The sequence below is a fragment of the Gopherus flavomarginatus genome, chromosome 6 (assembly GCF_025201925.1).
Source record: "Gopherus flavomarginatus isolate rGopFla2 chromosome 6, rGopFla2.mat.asm, whole genome shotgun sequence".
Taxonomy (NCBI): domain Eukaryota; kingdom Metazoa; phylum Chordata; order Testudines; family Testudinidae; genus Gopherus; species Gopherus flavomarginatus.
In genome coordinates this window covers 95,230,945-95,250,476 of record NC_066622.1, presented here as the reverse complement: position 1 = coordinate 95,250,476, position 19,532 = coordinate 95,230,945, and the positions used below count along the sequence as shown (strand labels likewise).

The following is a 19,532-nucleotide window of genomic DNA, read 5'->3' as shown; positions in this document are numbered from 1 at the left end:
TGAAATTCAGGAAGCTAAAAACCATGAGGAAAATGGAGTCTGCCCAGACTCTAAGGCTGGGAGGCACTGCTAAGGGAGAATAGGTCTAACTAATAAACTACTGTGGGTAAGAGAGTTTTTGAAAAGTGCTCAGTAACCTTAAAAATTGCCTGAATATATAGAAATTAACGGACTGTACTATGGGTAAATATACAAAAAATTGCATAGATTCAAAATGTCATTTTAAGTTTAAAACAATTAAAATCTTTCAGGCTGAAGGAAATTACACAGTCAAAAATAGAGGAAGCAATAGATTAGTGAATAGTCGGGGGATAATGCATGATCTGAAACAGGAGAGCAGTGTTTCCATTATTGTGTATTAGCAGACTCCCAAATAAAATACTGTAAAGAGTTACAGAGTATATTCACAGAAGGATATTCCTTAATGGAACAGGTATTTATTGTATACCTCTCTGACACACTCAGTGTGATAGGATTTCAGGAACCTACTGTTGTTTTCAAGTACCGTAATTGGAAAGAATCCACCCTTAGATGTTATGGTTTTTCAGGATTTACTTGGACCAATAGAACTAAAATATAGTGTAGAGACATAAACTATAGAGTTAAATTATTTGTTTCAGTTTCTTTAGTTTTTCAGGAGCAAGTAACATAAAGCATATTTTCTATTTAGAGCAGCTAGCTTAACTAGTAAAACTCAGTTAATAAATGTGAGGATATTAGTGTCTCATTTAAGATAATTTGATCCTGAATTTTGCCCATTGAGGCACTTATTAACAAATTGGCATGTGTTCATATACATTACTGCTGGATTCTCCAGGACTGGTATCAGAGCTGTGTACCCTCTTCTGTTGGTGTAGACCTCTCAAATGGCCTGTCATAGCCTGTGATTGGTGGTATCGTTAGCAAGAGGTAAGGCACACTTGGACGGAGTGTTTGCCTAATTGCTCTTGTCTGTTTGACAATGAGGCAGCAATTTAGTTGGTAGACATTTTCAGGTAGCAAGTGTTGCTGGGATTTTTATGGTCCCTTTTTTGTGCAGTTCAGTGTTTGGGCTATAATTTTGTGAAGAGCTCAGATACTAAAGTGAATGGGTGTTTACAAATCTTTAAATAAGAATTTTAATTACATTCTGAATCTTCATTAAAAAAAAAAAAAAGTCCTGCCCTGTCAGGCATGGTGCCAGATTTTCCCCAGATCCCATACTGACTGCAGCTAGCACTTTGGGAGAAATTTTTGAGGACGGCTAGTTTTCTGACCTATGTCTTGGATTTGAGCGCCCAGTTTCCGGTACTCTTTGCCCCTCTGCCCCTCACCAGATATCAGCAGTTGATATTTCTCGTCTTGAGGAACCAGTTCATGTAAATAACAGCTAAAGAAAAAGGGGGGTAGGGATCTTAAAGAACATTTTATTAGGCAGTCAAGAAACCAAAGCAAACCAGACGAGAAGTAAGTGGACATAAAACATATGAAGGTCTTAAGTTACACCCAGTTTCACCTAATGTAGGTGAAAACTTTGTTCTAGAGGCAGGTCTGAGATAAAAATGCTTGTATTGTTAAACCGTGTCTGCTCGTATCATCTCTCTCTCTCTGTCTCTTAGTAGCATGGTGTCTAGAGGACAAGTCCATCAGTGATTCTCTGCTCTGTTAGCCTTCTTTCCTCTACTCTTCCTTGGTGTCATGTGTCTTATCTCTGACTTCCTCTTGGTTTATGCTGAGAGCCATTGAAGGAGTGAGGGCTCTCCTCTCTATTTTCAGGGTTTCATACTGTCATCATAGTATATGAGTGTCCCTTTCCTCTTCTAGACATGCCATCATGGCCTTTCTATCAGTACCCAGACTATGTAATTTTTTGACAGGGCATAGAATTGGAAGAGACTCAAGTAATCAAATCCAGTCCCCTGCTATCACAGGCAGCCCTGTCCATATAATCCCATTCATAAATTTATCAAGATCTGTCTTTAAACTAGTTTTAGTATCTTTAATCTTTAAGTATCTTTAAATATTTTCAAGTGATTTTATTTTTCTCTCTGTCTGCACATCTACTACTGGATATAATATTTAATGTCAGCCATATACTAGAGTTAGGCTATTTGCTGAATTCAACAGGTGTATATGCAGCTTCATGCCTTCCCCATTAAATGTCCTCTTTCCTGCTGAGACAGCACATTGAATGCTCATTTATATAGCTGCTGCTATCCAATTCCATGCTATTTTTTGCATCACAGTGCTTAGCTGTTGTTATATTCAAAATATAGCATTGCTGGTTTTTGAAGAGGAATTAATTCTTGATTTGCATTTTAGGATGAGGCTTAGTTAAAAAAAGGAAGAGCAGACATGCTTAATTTTTAAAGAACTGACTATGAAAAGAGAGAGAAATACTGTCCAAAATATTTCAGATTTAGAAAGTTTTTCAAGATCTACAGCAAAGAAGTCAATTGAAATTGTCTTGTTTCAAATTACCACTTGTAACTGATCTACAGAAAAGAATTATTCTAAAGATATTTTATTAATTAGTCATTGCCTCTTAGCTGTTTTGAAACCAGAGAATCATAAGGTTTTTTTTGTTTTTAGTAATGGGGGTGTGTGCTCCTTTAGAAAACTGTCATCTGACATCCATTAAATTGTAAGATGAAATACCCATCAGTATATAGTATAAAGAAAAATGTGAATTCTTTACTTCTTATGAGAAAAAGAATCCCTGACTCATACATTCCAAGTAATGTGTTTTCCCTGAAACAGTTAAGATCACCAAAGAATCCTGTGGCACCTTATAGACTAACAGACGTTTTGGAGCATGAGCTTTCGTGGGTGAATACCCACTTCCTCAGATGCATCTGAGGAAGTGGGTATTCACCCACGAAAGCTCATGCTCCAAAACGTCTGTTAGTCTATAAGGTGCCACAGGATTCTTTGCTGCTTTTACAGATCCAGACTAACACGGCTACCCTCTGATAGTTAAGATCACAGCCATCTAAAGCAGGGCAAAAAAAAGAGGCCTCCAGTTGTTTGAGGTGTTTGTGATCTCAGCTGTTGCAAGGAAAATGGGAAGATGAAGATGCCAGAAAGATAGGAAAAAAGTGGCTGTTATATGAATTGTACTCATAGGTGCATGAATACTGTTTCAGCAGTGGAGTTTGAAAGCCAATTGTTTGTCTGCCACAGTCTTATAAGAACCTCAAGGCTCTGAGGTGAAGTGAGCATAAAATTTAAATATAAAGCAAATGTAGATTAAATAGCAGCAGAACATCCTTTCTAAGCATATGTTTGTTATACCTTTCCACCTGCTAAACTTATTTCTCAGATCCCCATACAATATTTTTAGTGACTAATAGGCAAACGAATTGTGTCCAAGGAAGGATGCTGGGGCAGTGGCATACTGGGGGTGGCATAGGCTATGTGAGCCACAGTGCTTCATGCTCCTGCAGATCTGCTAGGACTATGCCAGAGACGAATTTCTTAGGAGAATGTGAAGCACATTTAAAAGGGTAAAGCGCATTTAGCCACATATATATTCTTACCTTTTTTTTGGTCTGCCTTAATCCCACCAATCCTACCTTTCCTTTTAGGGAAATAGTAAAAGAATGGAGTTTCCTTTAGTATTTCTTAGTGCCTGATCCAAAGCCCATCAAAATCGGTAGCAGTCTTTCCATTGACTTCACTGGGCTTTGATTTGAGAACTTACAGCAGAAAAGTTTGAATAGTACAGGAGGAAGCGGAAGTCACATAACATTACTGGATGTGGAACACAGGCAAAACCACTGGTGGTAATTATGTGAACATGTCTTCCCTCTCTCCACCATCATACAGCTTTGTTTATGGGGTTGCTATTTATCCTTTTGAGATTACCAAAATATTATTAATGACTATTGCCCCTTCCTTTAACCTTCTGACTTGACATACAGTACTGGTTAACATGTAAAGTTGTAACACTTACTTATTACATAGAAAGTTACTTTTATGTACTATGTTATTTCTTACTTTAAAAAAACGCCACCTTTTATTTTTTTTAAAGGAATTCCTTAAACTACAGGACAAAAATAGGCAGTTGAAAAAGATATGTCATGACCAAGAAGAAGCTCTCCAAGAACTGGCCTGCAAGCTTAGCGAGTAACTTATTTTTCTTGATGATTTTTGCAATGTAAAATTCAAGATAAAGCTACTGAAAATAACTGTGCAACTACCATGGAAATTAGGGAGGATTACTGGCTTCAAATGAAATTTATTCAGTTCAGTAAGAGGAAATTATCTGACAAATTTTCAGAAGAGAAAGGTGTGTACAAATGGCCTGGGTCTGCATTTTGAACAGATTTACCTTCACATTAGGGTAGTGGGTAGTCTCTAGCAGTCATATAATGGACTTAACTATGTCCATCTCAGAAAAATACAGTCCTAATTAAAAATGCTTTGGGCAATCTAAGAGATTCCTCAGACTTGTTTTATGAAGATCTTCCTGTCTCTTAATAAATGCATTCAAGACATTGTTGGATAAAGTTTGAGCATTTGTGTGAACTCCATTTCACTAAAGACTAATTCTGTTAGGAATCAATAACTGTGGGTTCCACAACAGGAAGATTCATTATAATTTGAGATGATTGCCCACATGGATCCCATTCCCTACTCTTATGCGATGTACATCCCTGGCATAAGAGCTCAGAAGCTTTTAGCAAGTTGTGATCATTAGATGCATGTACATGTCCAATCCTCTCCAAGCGTGCTAGGATTCCAGAGTATAAAATGGGGTGCAACTCCAAAGACTGTTCATTTCATTAGACCATTTATCAGCAGTGGGCTTTGAACACAATTTAGTGTCCTTTAACACTTTCCTCCTCGGTATTTTGAGCAATGTTTTCTCCATTTTAAGGATATTTTTCTCTTGTAAATAGTCATGCCATGACTAATGCTGCTGTGTTTTACATCCTGTGTCAAAAAGAGTATTATCATGTAGCCTAAAGCCCTGTTTATACTGCTTTATTTTGCACTGGTGTAGTTGGACCCAGGATAGATGCTCTACAATGGAATAAAATTGCTTGTACTGGTGAAACTTAACACAGTAAGTTCCAAACCCCATTTTGCACCAGTGCAGTGTGTTAGCATTAAGGATTTGTATCTAGTTTTAGTTACAGTGGCGTAAATTTCTCAAGTCTATACAATCCCTAAACGTATGCCACCGTTCATAGGATTGCAAACTCTTTGGAGAAGAGATCGTGTCTTCCTTGTGTTTGTACAGCACTGAGCATATTGGGGCCCTGAGCTTGGTTGGGGCCTCTGGATGCTACTGTAAATATAAATATTTTTAACAATATATCTGCCAAAAGTTCATAATAATTTACCTTTGACTTTTAAAATAATTGTAACTTCTGAAGTATTTTAACCATATGTGGTAACTAAATACTCTCAATACATGTCTAAACTATGTATAATCTTCTATGTTTAGATCAAAGCTTAAAATAGAAGATATAAAAGAAGCAAACAAAGTATTACAGGTTAGTAAGATTTGGAGGGAAAAGCTGGGAGGCTTTTACTTACAGTTATTTTCTTGAAAATTTTTAAACACACGAGAGAAGATTTGTTTCTCCAAAGGTAAGCATTTAGGATAGATTTTCATTTATCTGGTCTCATGCGCCAGGATGAGATAAACAGGCGTGCTCTGAAGCACTTAATGGAACAGTTTAACTGCTTCTGACCAACTTTAGTTTTGTTTGGAATGTTGAGATGAGACCTTGGTTTTTGTTTTCAATTTGATACCAAAATACCTTAATCTTTTAGTTTAAAAAAAACCTATATGATTATATGAAATAAGCCAATATCTTCTTGGTGAAGTTAAATTCCAGCATATGTTATTTAGTCCTAAGGAACTGTATTATTACTGAATATATATTTATATGAGAGAGCCTGGTGAAACGTCCTTAGAGCTTTTTAGCTTCTGGATGTTGGGTGCTATCCTGAATGCTTATGAAGCTCTTTGGGCCAGAGACCATCTTCTTGTTGTTTGTTTTTACAGTGCTTACATAGTAGGGCCTTGATCCATGATGTGGGGCTCCTAAGCCGTACTACAGTTAGAATAAGTAATGATAAAATTCTTTTCATGTAACTGTTGTTTGAAATAATTTCTTGTGTTCACTCATCTACACCTCAAGCAGAGTTGTGATTTACTGATACTTTGGCCAAAAAGAACTTAACAGTTCACAGTGCTGCTATCCATTTCCCCAGTCTGAAGCATTAGATTGTTGCCACATGAGAGGCAGGATGGTCCAGTGGATGAGGCATTGGATTGGCTTATGTTCTGTTACTGGCTAGCTGTGGGACATCGGATGAATCACTCCACCCTTTATACCTCTTTTCCTTTTTTTGAGTAGTATCCCTGCGGGAGCTCCACTTCAGATGCACATGTATCCCTGTGCCTTTGGAGATTTGTGGTAGTAGCAATGCCTTTTCGACCTGCGCATGCCTCCTACAGATCCTCATGCCCCATACTGAGGCTATATAAAACTGTGCAGGAGAACCTCCCTCAGTTCCTCTCCACCACCATTGGCCTTAGATAGAGTTTAGCATGTTCCTGTTTACTTAGTGCTTGTTTGCCTCTTTTATTAGTGTTTAGCTGTAAAGTTAGTAGAGTAGGTTCAGTACCTTATAGTTGGACTGTTTTTTGTCCCCTTTTTTCTCTTCTTAAAATAACATTTTTGTTTTTTCCTTCCCCCCCGCCAATGAGGGGTTTGAGTAACTTTTTTTCTTCTGTCGGGAATCTGGGCTATCTGGGCTTTAAAATGTGCCTCTCGCATAGAGAAGCAGTCCCTGTTAGTCATGGGCACTCCTACTGCATTCATAGTTTGGGAAACTCTCATATTCCTAGTAAGTGTGAAATTTATTATAGACTTTAAATGATAAAAAAATACTACATCCCAGGCAGAGACTGAGTTTTTTATTCTCTCACCCAGCATCAAACTCTCTGGTCATGGAAGCAGTCACTGAAAGGGGCAGGTGGTGTTCCCAAAAGGCCACTCCTTATAATAATTGATACCAGATATGTCTGTTCGTTCATAAGAGCTATTAATCAGCAACAGTTCAGGATAGCTCATCACCAAGCGCTGATGTCAAAATATGACTCCCTGAACTATGAGCAGTTTAATGATTTTATTGACCATTTACTACAGGAACGTCGAGGACAGTTCTGTGCCATAATAAAGGAGGATCAGGCTTTTGTAAAAGACCTCACTGCAGGCTTCACTAGATGTGGCTAACACTGTAGCCGGGTCTGTTTCCATTGCAGTTGTGACAAGGCTAGCTTCCTGGGTTCAGTTGTCTGGGTTTCCACAGGAGGTGCAATCAATCATGAAGAATTTGCGTTTCAGTGGCCAGAAGCTTTTCATAGATTCCACAGACAACTCACTTCACACCCTAAAAGACTCTAGGGCAACACTTAGGTATTTAGGAATATATGCATCTGCTGATAAGAGAAAATGTAGTATGTCCCACCCTATTCAATTTTCTATCTCCCATAGAACACTGGAACCAACAGCTAGAAGGTCAAGATTTTCAAAGAAAAGGCTTGTAACTACCTTGGCTGCATCATCTGAGCCTTTGGCATTGTCCAAACATCATTTTTGATGGTTTGGTCTAGAGTCCAGACCACCTAATGACCAGATTTTATCAGCTGCATTACACATACACCCCTTCCTCAATTTGGACACCACCTCTCTGTATTTCATCAAGCATGGGAGGCTATAGCATTGGACAAATAGGTATTGGAGGCGATTACTTTGGGTCATACAATCCAGTTTACCTCCAACCTGCCCCTTCAACCACTTACTCCCTCACGATTAATTCTTACACAGGAAATCTCATCACTCCTAAATCTAGGAGCCGTAAAACCAGTCCCATAAGGGAAAAGGGTTCTATTCAAGATACTTTCTGATGCCCAAGAAAAATGGATCTCAGACAACTGGTCAAGGAGGTCAGACACATAACATTCAAGATGGTCTCCCTAGCAGATGTAATTCCCTCCCTGGAATCGGGACTGGTTTGTGACCCTCAACCTCAAAGATGCCTACTTCCATGTAATAATTCATCCTTCCCACAAAAGAGTTTTCAATTCACTTTCAAGCATAATCGTTACCAATACCAGCTCCTACCCTTCGGTCTGTCTTCAGCCTCTAGGGGACTCTCAAAAATTATGGCAGTTGTAGATGCCTACCTCTGTTATCTAGGAACAACTGTAATTCCCTACCTCGACAACTGGCTCCTCAAATGTTGGTCATATCAGGAGATATGGTCAGCAGTGCAAACAACAATTTCAGTATTCTAAAGTTAAGGCCTGCACATAAATCTCGAGAAATTCATTTTCTCAATGATTTCTCTTCATAAGAGAACTTCCTGATTTAATAATGGGCAGATCTTATCTCCCTCTCACCTGGTTTCTTGCTCTAAGGAATCTTGTATGAAGAGTGCAGTTCAGTTCTCAGGTACCAGTAAGGACATGTTTGCAACTGCTGGGACACATGGTGGCTTGCATTTTGTGACTCACAACATCAGATTATATCTTCAATGTCTCCAGGGATGGCTCAGGACAGTTTGTGTACCCAACAAACATGGTTTTAACAAGCAGGTATCTGTACCTAGATAGATCCTACAGTCACTCACCTGGTGGCTGAATCATTGCAAAGTTTGTGCAGGAATACTGTTCAGCCAGAAACACCTTACAGTTATATTAACATTGGATGCTTCCTTCTTGGGATGGGGAGCACATTTGTGTCCTCACACAATCCAAGGCAAGTGATCACAAAAGGAACAGCGCTTGCACATCCATCTGTTTCAATGAAATGTTCACCTCCACTTTTTTCCCTGCTCAGAAACAAGTCCATCAAGATCTTGACAGACAGCATAGCGTGCATGAACTATATCAATCATCAAGTCAGAGGATTTCCTCCCTCACTCTATGCCAAAGCAATAAAGCTTTGAAACTGGTGCATCGCCAGTTGGATAGTCATCTTGGCTTCTTACCTCCTGAGGATACAAAATACCATGGTGGACAACCTGAGCAGATATTTCTCCCTAAATTTTGAATGGGAGTTGGACTCTGGAGTCCTCAGCAAAATATTCCTAGCTTGGGGATTTCCAGAGGTTGACTTTTTTGCCACCGCAGCCAAAACAGAGTGCAAGAAATTCTGTTCCAGAGGAGGATTCAGTCTGTAATCTCAAAGAGACTCTTTCCTCGTTACATGGACCAAAAATCTTTTTTATGCATATCCTCCAACTCCATTGCTCTTAAAGGTCCTTCTCAAGATCAGACAGGACCAAGCCAAAGTCATTCTGACTGCACAAACTTGGCCAAGTCAAGTTTGGTTCCCCAACCTCATCAAACTCGCCTCTCACCCTCTGTGGCAGCTCCTGATCATATCTTGATGGTTGTCTCAGGATCCAGGTCAGATGCTTCACTCTAATCTAAATGTCCTGCAACTGCAAGCTTGGTTCCTCAGTAGTTTTCAGGACAAGAGATCACATGTCCATTGGAAAAAAAGGTTACCATTAAATAGCGGAAAGGAATCTACTAGACACACTTACCTTCAGAAATGGAGAAGATACTATCTGTGGTATCTTTCTCTGACCCACTCATCTCTTTCTCCAATCCTGGACTACTTGTTGGAGCTAGAACTCATAGAAAGGACTGATTTTTTTTTTTTTTTTTTTTTTTTTCAGCAAGCTTCATTTAGTGGCACTGGCAGCTTTACATGCGGTAGAAGGTTTCTCAGTATTTGCTCATCTGACCACAAGAAGATTCTCAGGGCTTGGCTACACTCGAAACTTCAAAGCGCTGCCGCGGCAGCGCCTTGAAGTGTGAGTGTGGTCGCAGCACCAGCGCTGGGAGAGAGCTCTCCCAGCGCTGCACGTACTCCACCTCCTCATGGGGATTAGCTTGCAGCGCTGGGAGCCACGCTCCCAGTGCTGCGGCACTGTTTACACTGGCGCTTTACAGCGCTGTATCTTGCAGCGCTCAGGGAGGTGTTTTTTTCAAACCCCTGAGCGAGAAAGTTGCAGCGCTGTAAAGCGCCAGTGTAGCCAAGGCCCCAGTTTAGAGTCCCTATGCCACTTGTGAGATCTTGACTTGGTTCTTAACTGCCTCATGAAACAAACCTTTGTGCTTGCCTTCTTGGTGGCCATCACCTCTGCTCAAAGGGTTGGGGAGATGGGGACTCTAATGGCAGATCCTCCTTTTATTGTGTTTTCCAAGGAGAATGTATCTTTACAACCTCATCCAAAGTTCTTATCTAAGGTGTCCTCTGGGTTTCATATCAACCAAGCTAATCACCCTCCAGGTTTTTTCCTTAAGCTGCAGCCTACAAAGTAGTCTGCCTTTCATACACTGAACTTTGAGGGTGTAAGTAAGCCTTTTCCTTGAACAGAAATAAGCCATTCAGGAAGACCCCTTAGATTGTTTTGTTTCTGTTTCAGATTGATATAAGGGAGTGCCTGTTTCTACTCGGGGACTTTTTAAATGGATCTCTGAATGTACACCTCTACCTCAATATAACACTGTCTTTGGGAGCCAAAAAATCTTACCATGTTATAGGTGAAACCGTGTTATATTGAACTTGCTTTGATCCACCGGAGTGCGCAGCCCCGTCCCCCGGAGCACTGCTTTACTGCGTTATATCCAAATTCGTGTTATAGCAGGTGGCTTTATATCGGGGTAGCGATGTATTATTGCTTGTTATTATTTTACTCAAAATACACTTCCCCTAAGAGTGACTGTACACTCTGCTAGATCACAATCTACAACTGTAGCCATACTCAAAGATATTCCAGTTGCTAAAATTTGTGGGACTACAACAAGGTCCTTGGTACACACATTTTCCTACCACTATTCCCTAATTCACGCTGCAAGATCAGATGTGTCAGTAGGCAACACAGTTCTTTCTTCAGTGATGGACTCTGTTCTGAAACTCCCACCTCCTTAACAGGTTACTGCTAGGGAGTTGTCTAAAGCAACGCACCAAGAGGGATACTACTCAAGAAGGAGCAGAGGTTATTCACTTTGTGCAATAACTGGAGTTCTTTAAGATGTGCCCCCCTGTGTGTGTGCTCCACTACCTGCCTCCCTCCCCTTTGCTTCAGAGCTGCCTCTGTGGGCTTTGCAGTAGAGAAGGAACTGAAAGTAGTTCACCTGCCCAGCCCTACATAGCTTCAGTATGGGGCATGAGGATGTGTATGGTGCATGTGTGGCACTGCTATCAAAAATCTGATCGAAGGCACAGGGGGTGCATGTGCATCTAAAGTGGATCACTCACAGGGACACACATTGCAAAGAACTCCAGTTACTGCACAAGGTGAGTAACCTGTCCTCTTCCTTCCACTCTTTATTCTTCTTGTTTATTTAGCCTGTGTAACATTACCCAGGGTACAGTCTGGACTGTTGAACAGCTGTGTTCCCTCAATCTCCAAGTTGGGGTGCCTTTTACAATTCTTCGCTGTAAGAACAACCACTCGTGGTCCTGCTCTTGCACAGCCTAACATGTAAAATCGCTCCCAGTTGAATTACATGAATGCTTTGGCCACTCACTGATGAATTATGTACAGGACAACATCACCAACTTCCCAGTCCGAGACCTTCCCCTTGAAATGTGCATCTTGTATTGTCCAGCTCTCTATTGGACAGTGCAAGCTCATATAAGGTCTGTGGTTGGGGAAGTAGCCCAGAGAGTTGTAGCTGTCACGTAACTGTACCAGGAGGCATTCCAGACAGCTGCAGTCCACCGGGCCCTGGCCTGGAACCCGGAGTAGAGGGTGGGCCCGGGTCCCCTCCCAACTCCTGATCAAACACAGGAGGAATTGACCTGGACCATGGCTTCTACCAGAGGGGAAGGTCTCTGGGATGTTTCCCAACCCACATGGTGAATCTGTGAGTCGAGCAAATTCACCAATAAGTGCAGGACCCACCCAGGTAGAGGAGGAACTTTGTCACACAGGACAATAATAATCAGCAGATTGAGTTTTCAAATGATACCTCACAAAGCATAGTTTGTACAAAATTTATCATAGTTTTGTAAAAAGAGTGAACATTGGGTACAAACTGTCACAGCCTGTGCATGTTCTTTTGAGGCAGGATCCATCTCTTATGTTTCTCGTGTGTTTATACAGTGCCTCATGCATTGGGACACTGATCTCAGTTGGCATGATGGTGGTGCAACTTCAAATTCTACTGCAATATAAATAGTAAAGAATAGTGCTTCTATTGAACACTCCTGTCCAGAAGAGCTCCAGAATTTGGATGTGTTACAAATATTTTGTGTTCTTTGAAAAAACATTTCCTCCCCTCCCCTCCCCTCCCCTCCAGGGACAGGTTTGGCTGAAAGACAAAGAGGCTACACACTGCAAGTTATGTGAAAAGGAATTTTCTCTTTCCAAAAGGAAGGTAAGATTGGGTAGAGATCTATATCAATTCCCAGTCTTTAAATGTCATATGTAAAGAACATTCAATTTACTACTCTTAGAGGTACAGCAGAGACTCTCACACATGAATTAATACATAAGTTATTTTAGGGACATGTCCTAAAATGCTTATATTTGAACTTCTCGTCTGTGTTTGTTGTATACATACACACATGGGCCCTGATTCTACAAGATGCTCCATGTGGGCAGATTCCTCTGCCTGCACAGAGCCCCATTCATGACTTCAGGGGTTTGTCTGTGCCGTGCACCTTGTAGGATCAGACCTTTAAGTAGCTTTTTAAGTGCACTGAGATCTGCTACTGCCTCAAGTAAATTATTACAGTTGGTGATATGCCTGCGTGTCATATTTAAACGGCGTTTGCAATGCATATTTATACAAGAGACTAAGAAACTGTGAATGAACATTTTGAATTTTTTGAATGAATATGAATATTAAAACAGCTTGTAGAAGGTTGTATTTGGACATGTGCTTTAACTGCTTCTGAAATTATATTATCTCAATCATTTTATTTTTTTATTTTAAATCCTTTTAGCTACTAGATGAGATTCTGGACAGACCATTTCATTTTCAAATCAAACCATATTTAACTTCTACAGATGTAATTCAACATTTCTAGCATGTTATTTTACAGTATGAATGATACTGCATGCATAGGTCTTGAAGAGCATCAAGCCCCAATTAGTGGTAACATTATTTATAGTGCATTTTCATTTGATTTTGGTAATTTAAGTTATACTAAACTTAGGTCAGAAAAAAAAAAAGGGGGAGGGTTCATAGATCGGTAGCCTGTCTAGAAAAGCATTACAGATTGGGGTTTTTCATGTGTTGTCCTGTCATCTTTACAAAACAGCCATTACACTTCTTACCTAGAATTTAAAAGTTTAATTTCAGAGAGTTCTGTTTCTGTATTTGTTATGACAGCTGATTATCAAATGTATAATACTTTCTGTATTCAATTTAAAATATCCTTTGGTCTCTCCATCTTTATTTAGCATCATTGTAGAAACTGTGGTGAAATTTTCTGTAACGCCTGTTCTGACAACGAACTGCCTCTACCATCCTCGCCAAAGCCTGTACGAGTCTGTGATTCCTGCCATGCGTTTCTTATACAGAGATGCTCTTCTAACATGCCATAAAATTACTCTACAAAATATTTATAAACTATTGCTATTTAACATATTCTATAAAAAGATATAATGTAAAGTATTAACATGTATATTCCTGGAATACAGGCAAGCGGTTTAGATTTGGATTTTCAAAATATACTAAGGCCTGGTCTACAATACAAAGTTAGGTTGATGTGAGCCACCTTGTGTTTACCTTGTTGTGCATGTGTCTACACTTAGTCTTCTACTGATGTAAGTGGCCTGTTATGCTGACATAGTAACACCACCTTCCCAAGCAGCGTTGAGCTATAGTCGATGCGTCATAAGTGTAGATGCTGCGTTGCCCATGTCAACTCTAACAGTCCTCCAGCAGCTGTCCCATAATGCCCAACACTGACTGCTCTGGTTTGTTGTGTAGATGTGGCCTAAGGGAGTTAGGTATCCAGCTCCTATTGCAACTTAATGAGAAATGGGTGTCTAGCACTCTTGAGCTCCTTTACAGATCCCAGCCTTTAATATTTGATTCTGTTTGTTGCACCCAACAGGCAGCAAAGGAATAAAAGGTTTTATATAGTTTTAATGGAGAGAAATATGAAATATTGAAGTTTTTCTTCAACAGAGTTCATGTAATGGTATTTGAAGGACATTGAACAAAAGTTTGACAGGAACCTATCCCCTTTTCTACCCAAACACAGACAGTGGGAATTTGAATAAATGTGCAGGCTGATTCAAAATAATACATTACAAATGAAACAATTTTATAAAATATATTAAATCAGTCTTGTTTAATTAAGCATAAGTATTTATACAGTTAACATTTCCCTTATTTTTAGTTATCTACTTATTTTTTAAAAACTGGGCTATTATTTTAAGAGAAAATATACCCTTATAATGGCCGAACTTACTCTGGTATATGAAAACAACTTCCATTGATGTCAACGGAAGTTCCATATGCATATCCGAGGACAGAATTTTAAATTTAGATTAGTCATAAGTTTACGTTATGTAATTACCTTATTACATTGGAAAAAAATCACTGCTTCACACTCAAAACACTGTTTCATTATAGTGCCTGTTTTTTAATACCTTTGATCTTCAGATTTCTGAGATAAATGGAAATATGTTAATTACAGTGAAAAATCATCTTTAGGAGGAAAAGATTCCAACTGAGGCACTACAGTAATTTTTTTCTTTTCATAATGTTTGCAGGATATAAGAATGTTTTATTTACTTTTAATCTGTGGCAAAAAAAGGAAAAATTCAAATATTTTTAGCAGTATTCTATCTGCTTTTTAACATTTCATCCCCTAGTTTACATTATAATACTTTATTTAGAGGCTTAATATTGAGTTAGTGCATAAACATCCTTCTGTTCCTGCTACCAACTGCAGAATATGTTTACATCAAGGTAAAATGCTTTAAAAGCTAAACGTTTCAATCAAATATACACTAATTGTGGTCTAACTGCAAATTTCAGTAGTGAGTTAGTAAAATGAAGACAATCAGCTTCCAGGAGTGATTCCATTTAGTTGAAAAATATTAAATGAAGGAGCAACTGAATTACAAGGATATAACTCTTTTTATATTAAAGGTTTTAAAGCCCAGTATTACTACTTGTTTAAAAGAACCCTATCTAAATAAATGAGAGAGAATAGAGTTGTAAGGCTATGTCTACACTACCGTTGGATTGACGGTGCTGCAATCAATGCACCGGGGCAGCGATTTAGGGCATCTAAATCAACAGGAGAGTGCTCTCTGGTCGACTCTGGTACTCTACCAGGAACAAGAGGAGTAAGGTAAGTCGACGGGAGAGTAAGTTGACCTAAGCTATGTTGACTCTAGCTACGTTATTCACATAGCTGGACTAGCGTAACCTAGGCGACTTACTGCAGTAGTCTAGACATAGCCTAATACTAAGCAGGACATGCCTTGTGTGAATAGGTTGATCATCAGTTGTTTTAGCTGCCACCTGGCAGTGACAGCTATAATTAGGTTGCATAACATCTTCTGTTCTAACTCCCTGTTTTCACTGGTTGTAACTTTTTCATACTCACCTTTTGAACTGAAATTTTCCAGACTTGATATCAGCTTAAAATGAATTTTGTTATGGAAACTTTTTGAGCAGAAACAATTTGCCCTTTTTTCACTATGAGAATAGTGGAGGTCGGGGAAATAATTTGTCAATTTAGAAGAAAAATTGCAAGTTTTTTTTCAGGTGAGAGAGGTGAAATATGGAAAGGAAATAGTCATAATTGAAGCTGTGCACAACATTGTTCTGGAGCAAAATGGGTTTGATTTGACCAAATGAGTGTTTGAAAAATCACTAGCCCCTTCCTTTAGACTTAGGCTTTCTCCATTGGGGGAAGGCTCTGGCTGATGAGGTGATGTGCTCCTGAGGAACTTAAGAACTTTACCAGCCCAGAGCTTTGTGTAGCTGCAGTGTTAATAGGGTGCAGAGGAGAGGGCTTCTCCTGTTCCCTCTGAAGGATTGACTAGTGTTTTGTATAGCCAAGCTGACCTGGACTTCATGCGTAACACTCCTTAGACTGCAGTTCTACTTTGACAAGTAGCTCTGTAAAAATGGTATGTAATTAGCCTGTATCAATGCCTACAAACAAAGGGGAGAATTAGGGTTGAATGTGAACCCTTAACTTTGTCATATCTTGATATTTGTTTGAGTGCTTAACCATGGGACCTTAATGATTTTTTGTATGCTTTGTGTGTGCAGTTTTTATAGCACTGAGACCCTTTCCTTGCTTTTTCAGAACTTCAAGTTTGATAATTAGAAACTTTTTGAATCTAATAGAGAAGTTTCTGTTCTGATGTTACCTAAGGTAGAGTGGATATCTTGAGTTGTGTGAAAACAGAGTCCATTTTGGGAGCAAAATAAAGAGGTGAAATCTGAACTGTGTCAACATTTTTAAATTTACAAGAACCATTTCTAGACAGAAAAATGTAGTGCATTGTCTAGGTTTGGATTAGTACATTTGCACTGATAGTAAAGTATTTGTACAGTAGAAATTCTTAGAGGAATATTGTTTTGGTATTAGGAGGAGCAGCACTAAACTGGATTTATTGATATTCATCAGAATATTTTTTTTAAAAAATTGGTCTCTTTGTTATAAAGAGTCTTTACAGTCAATAGGCCAGATTCTCCAGCATGTTATAGCCCTTTTGCATCAGTCTACCAATGCCATGAGTCAATAAACCATACGGCCAGTATAATGAGCTATATGACAGCCCTCAACCTAGAGAGTGTGACCAAAGCACCCTAACTCTGTCATTCTCTGGCAGCCTGAACAGCCCATGAGCTTTGCTCTCAGCTACACCAAAGTGAAGGGTATACTGCATGAAAGACAGATTTAGCACTGGGATCAGGGAGTTGGTAATAGTTCTTGCTGACACCCCTCTTTAGCTTTGTCGGTCATCTATTTGAGAATCTGGCTCTAGTACAGGGGTGGGCAAACTTTTGGGGCTGAGGGCCACATCTGGGTGGGGAAATTGTATGCAGGGGCTTGGGGTGTGGGAGGGGGTGCAGTGTAGGAAGGGGTTCAGGGCAAGGGATTGAGGCAGAGGAGGGGAGCGGGGTGTATGAGGGGGCTCAGGGAAGCGGGTTGGGGTGTGCAGTGCAGCGGGGGCTCAGTGCAGGGGTGCACACTACGAGAGGGGTCTCAGGGCAGGCGTTGGGTTGCAGGAGCGGTGCAGTGTGTATGAGGGGGCTCAGGGCAGGGATCGGGGGTGGGGTGTAAGAGTGATTCAGGCTCCGGGGTGGCAGCGGCACACACTGGGGTCAGGGCAGGCTCCTTGCCTGCCCACCCTGTCCCCAGCCCTGTGCCACTTCAGGAAGCACTCTGGCCCCTGTGGGAGGGAGGGCAGAGGGTTCTGTGTGCACTGTCCTTGCCCGGCCTCTAGATACCTCCCTGGAAACTCCCATTGGTGGTGGTTCCCCATTACTGGCCAATAGGAGGTGCAGGGGGCGGTGCCTGGAGGCAAGGGCAACAGATGCAGAACCCCCTGCCTGGGGGTGGCTTCTGAGAGCGGTGCCAGGCCCACAGAGCCACGGAGGGCAGTTCCATGGTCTGGATCCAAAGCCCTGAGGGGCCGGATCCGGGCCGTAGTTTGCCCACCCCTGCTCTAGTACCTGATGTGAACTCCTGCTGAAACCTCCCCAGCAGACTTATGAACTTCTGTTAATGCCTTAATGGGTTGTTTACATCAATCCTAATTGCAAACACTTTGGATGCCACATGCACAGATAAACTCTTCATTTCTAAATGATGTACAGTACCAAAGACAGAAAGGACTTGTTTCTGCCTCTGTGGGTGTATAGAATAAGTGGTTCCACTGCATGTGGAGCGGGAGAAGAATGGATGAGGGTTGGGAGTGAGAGAAATTGCAACAATGTGGTGTTGAGGCTGATTGTGACTGCACTGAACTATTTGCTAGGCCCCAGTAAAGAGAGATGCAACAATTACTGTGCTTACAGCAGCCCGCAGGCTGTTCTAGCAAAAGCTATTTTTGCTCTGTAGTAAGCTAAATTCTGTAGCAAAATTCCTACATTCAGTGGCACTTCGTTGTGGTAGAGGAAAAATTTGTGGTAGGTGTCTTAAAAGTAAAAAAATTGAGATTTTTAATCAAATATGAAAATGAAGAGTATAATCAGTAGCCTATTTATTTTAATATTATTTCCCTTCATTTTGAGTTACTGATATGCCAAAATTTTTTTGCACTGACCACAAAGCTGTATTGTAGCTGTCCAGAGCCAAGCTGGAGATTTTGCCAAGAAACACTTGGGCCTTTTAGCACCTGGGTGGGTGTGGGAGACAGTCTGAGATTGTTCAAAGAACATTTGCAAATGTTCCTTCTAAAGTGATCAAAAATTTAAATGTCAACAATGTGAAATATTTGTCATCTCTAGATTTCAGAGCCATGTATATGAATAGGAAAGTTCACATCTCAAAGTTGTTGCAGGCTGTGCAAAAGCAGGCAGATATCACTACATCAGTTACACTTTTGTGTTGCATTTTCAAGTTCTTCGCAACTGTAAGTGTTAGAATATTTATTGAAGATGTGTAATTGTGTGGTAAAGTCTGCAGTCATGGACTATATGGGGCCACAAAATTGTTCTGCTCCTTGGTGAGAGGGGAAAATTCTCCCTTCCCATCACCTCTCAAACCTGCAGAACTCAGGCTTTGTGAGTGAGAGGGTTTGAGTCAGTGTGACACAACATGATACATCCTGCCCTTTTTTAAAATAGATATTGCATGGCAACTGTGTCTGCTCCTAGAACACATGTACCTGTTCCTGTAGTGTTTTATATCAGTTGAATAACAATACACCCAGCAGTTATTACACGGGATGACATCTCTGTAAGTTGCATTTAGCATACACTTCACCTGAACTCTGCTTAGTACCCCGTTTCTAGTGGGAATACTAACAATCCAAACTTTTGATCAGTTTGAAAAAAACAAACAAAAGAAAACCCACTCTGCCAGAATAAAGCTTCCTTCCTCCATATGAATGTCCCAATCCTGCAATAAGCTTTGCACACTGAGTTCATTGTGGGATTGGACTCCAACTGCAGAATTTACTCCTAAATCTGCACTTCTTGTGTTAATTCTATCAAATAGGGACCTGTTCTCCAAGTCCTCTCCTTCCAAAGTGCTCAGTTCAATGTGATATCCTTTATCACACCACATGCTGGCATGTTTTCCTTTGACTTCCCATTTCTTGGGTCAGCCTCTCTTTTTCCCTTGATCTGTTGGACTCACATAGTTGGCAGGACTGCACTTTACATGGCCAAGCCATCTGAGCCTTCATGCCCTCCTTTTGCTTTATCTGTCAGTGTTACTATGAACATGTCTCTTAACAAGACATTCCTCACCACGTCTTTCTTGCTTACACCACTCATCCATCAAGATCTGCATTTCTGTGGAACAGAGCAGTTGCTCAACACTCAAGTGTCATACATTAAAACTGGA

At 40.3% G+C, this 19,532-nt stretch overlaps 1 protein-coding gene across 10 annotated transcripts in view; it reads left to right on the top strand.

Annotated features, from left to right (window-relative positions):
• RUFY2 (RUN and FYVE domain containing 2) overlaps window positions 1-19,532 on the top strand; it is a 176,031-nt gene that overhangs the window by 45,972 nt on the left and 110,527 nt on the right. For 4 of the 10 annotated variants that reach the window (XM_050959448.1, XM_050959449.1, XM_050959447.1 and 1 more), the window contains 4 exons: window positions 4,013-4,107; window positions 5,435-5,483; window positions 12,329-12,406; window positions 13,438-16,457. In XM_050959448.1, the coding sequence (XP_050815405.1) occupies window positions 4,013-4,107; window positions 5,435-5,483; window positions 12,329-12,406; window positions 13,438-13,581 (366 nt within the window). In that variant the 3' untranslated portion in view covers window positions 13,582-16,457. Of the gene's footprint in view, window positions 1-817; window positions 910-4,012; window positions 4,271-5,434; window positions 5,484-12,328; window positions 12,407-13,437; window positions 16,458-19,532 lie in introns of those variants that run through there. The other 6 variants (XR_007775146.1, XR_007775147.1, XM_050959454.1 and 3 more) reach the window with 6 other exon arrangements.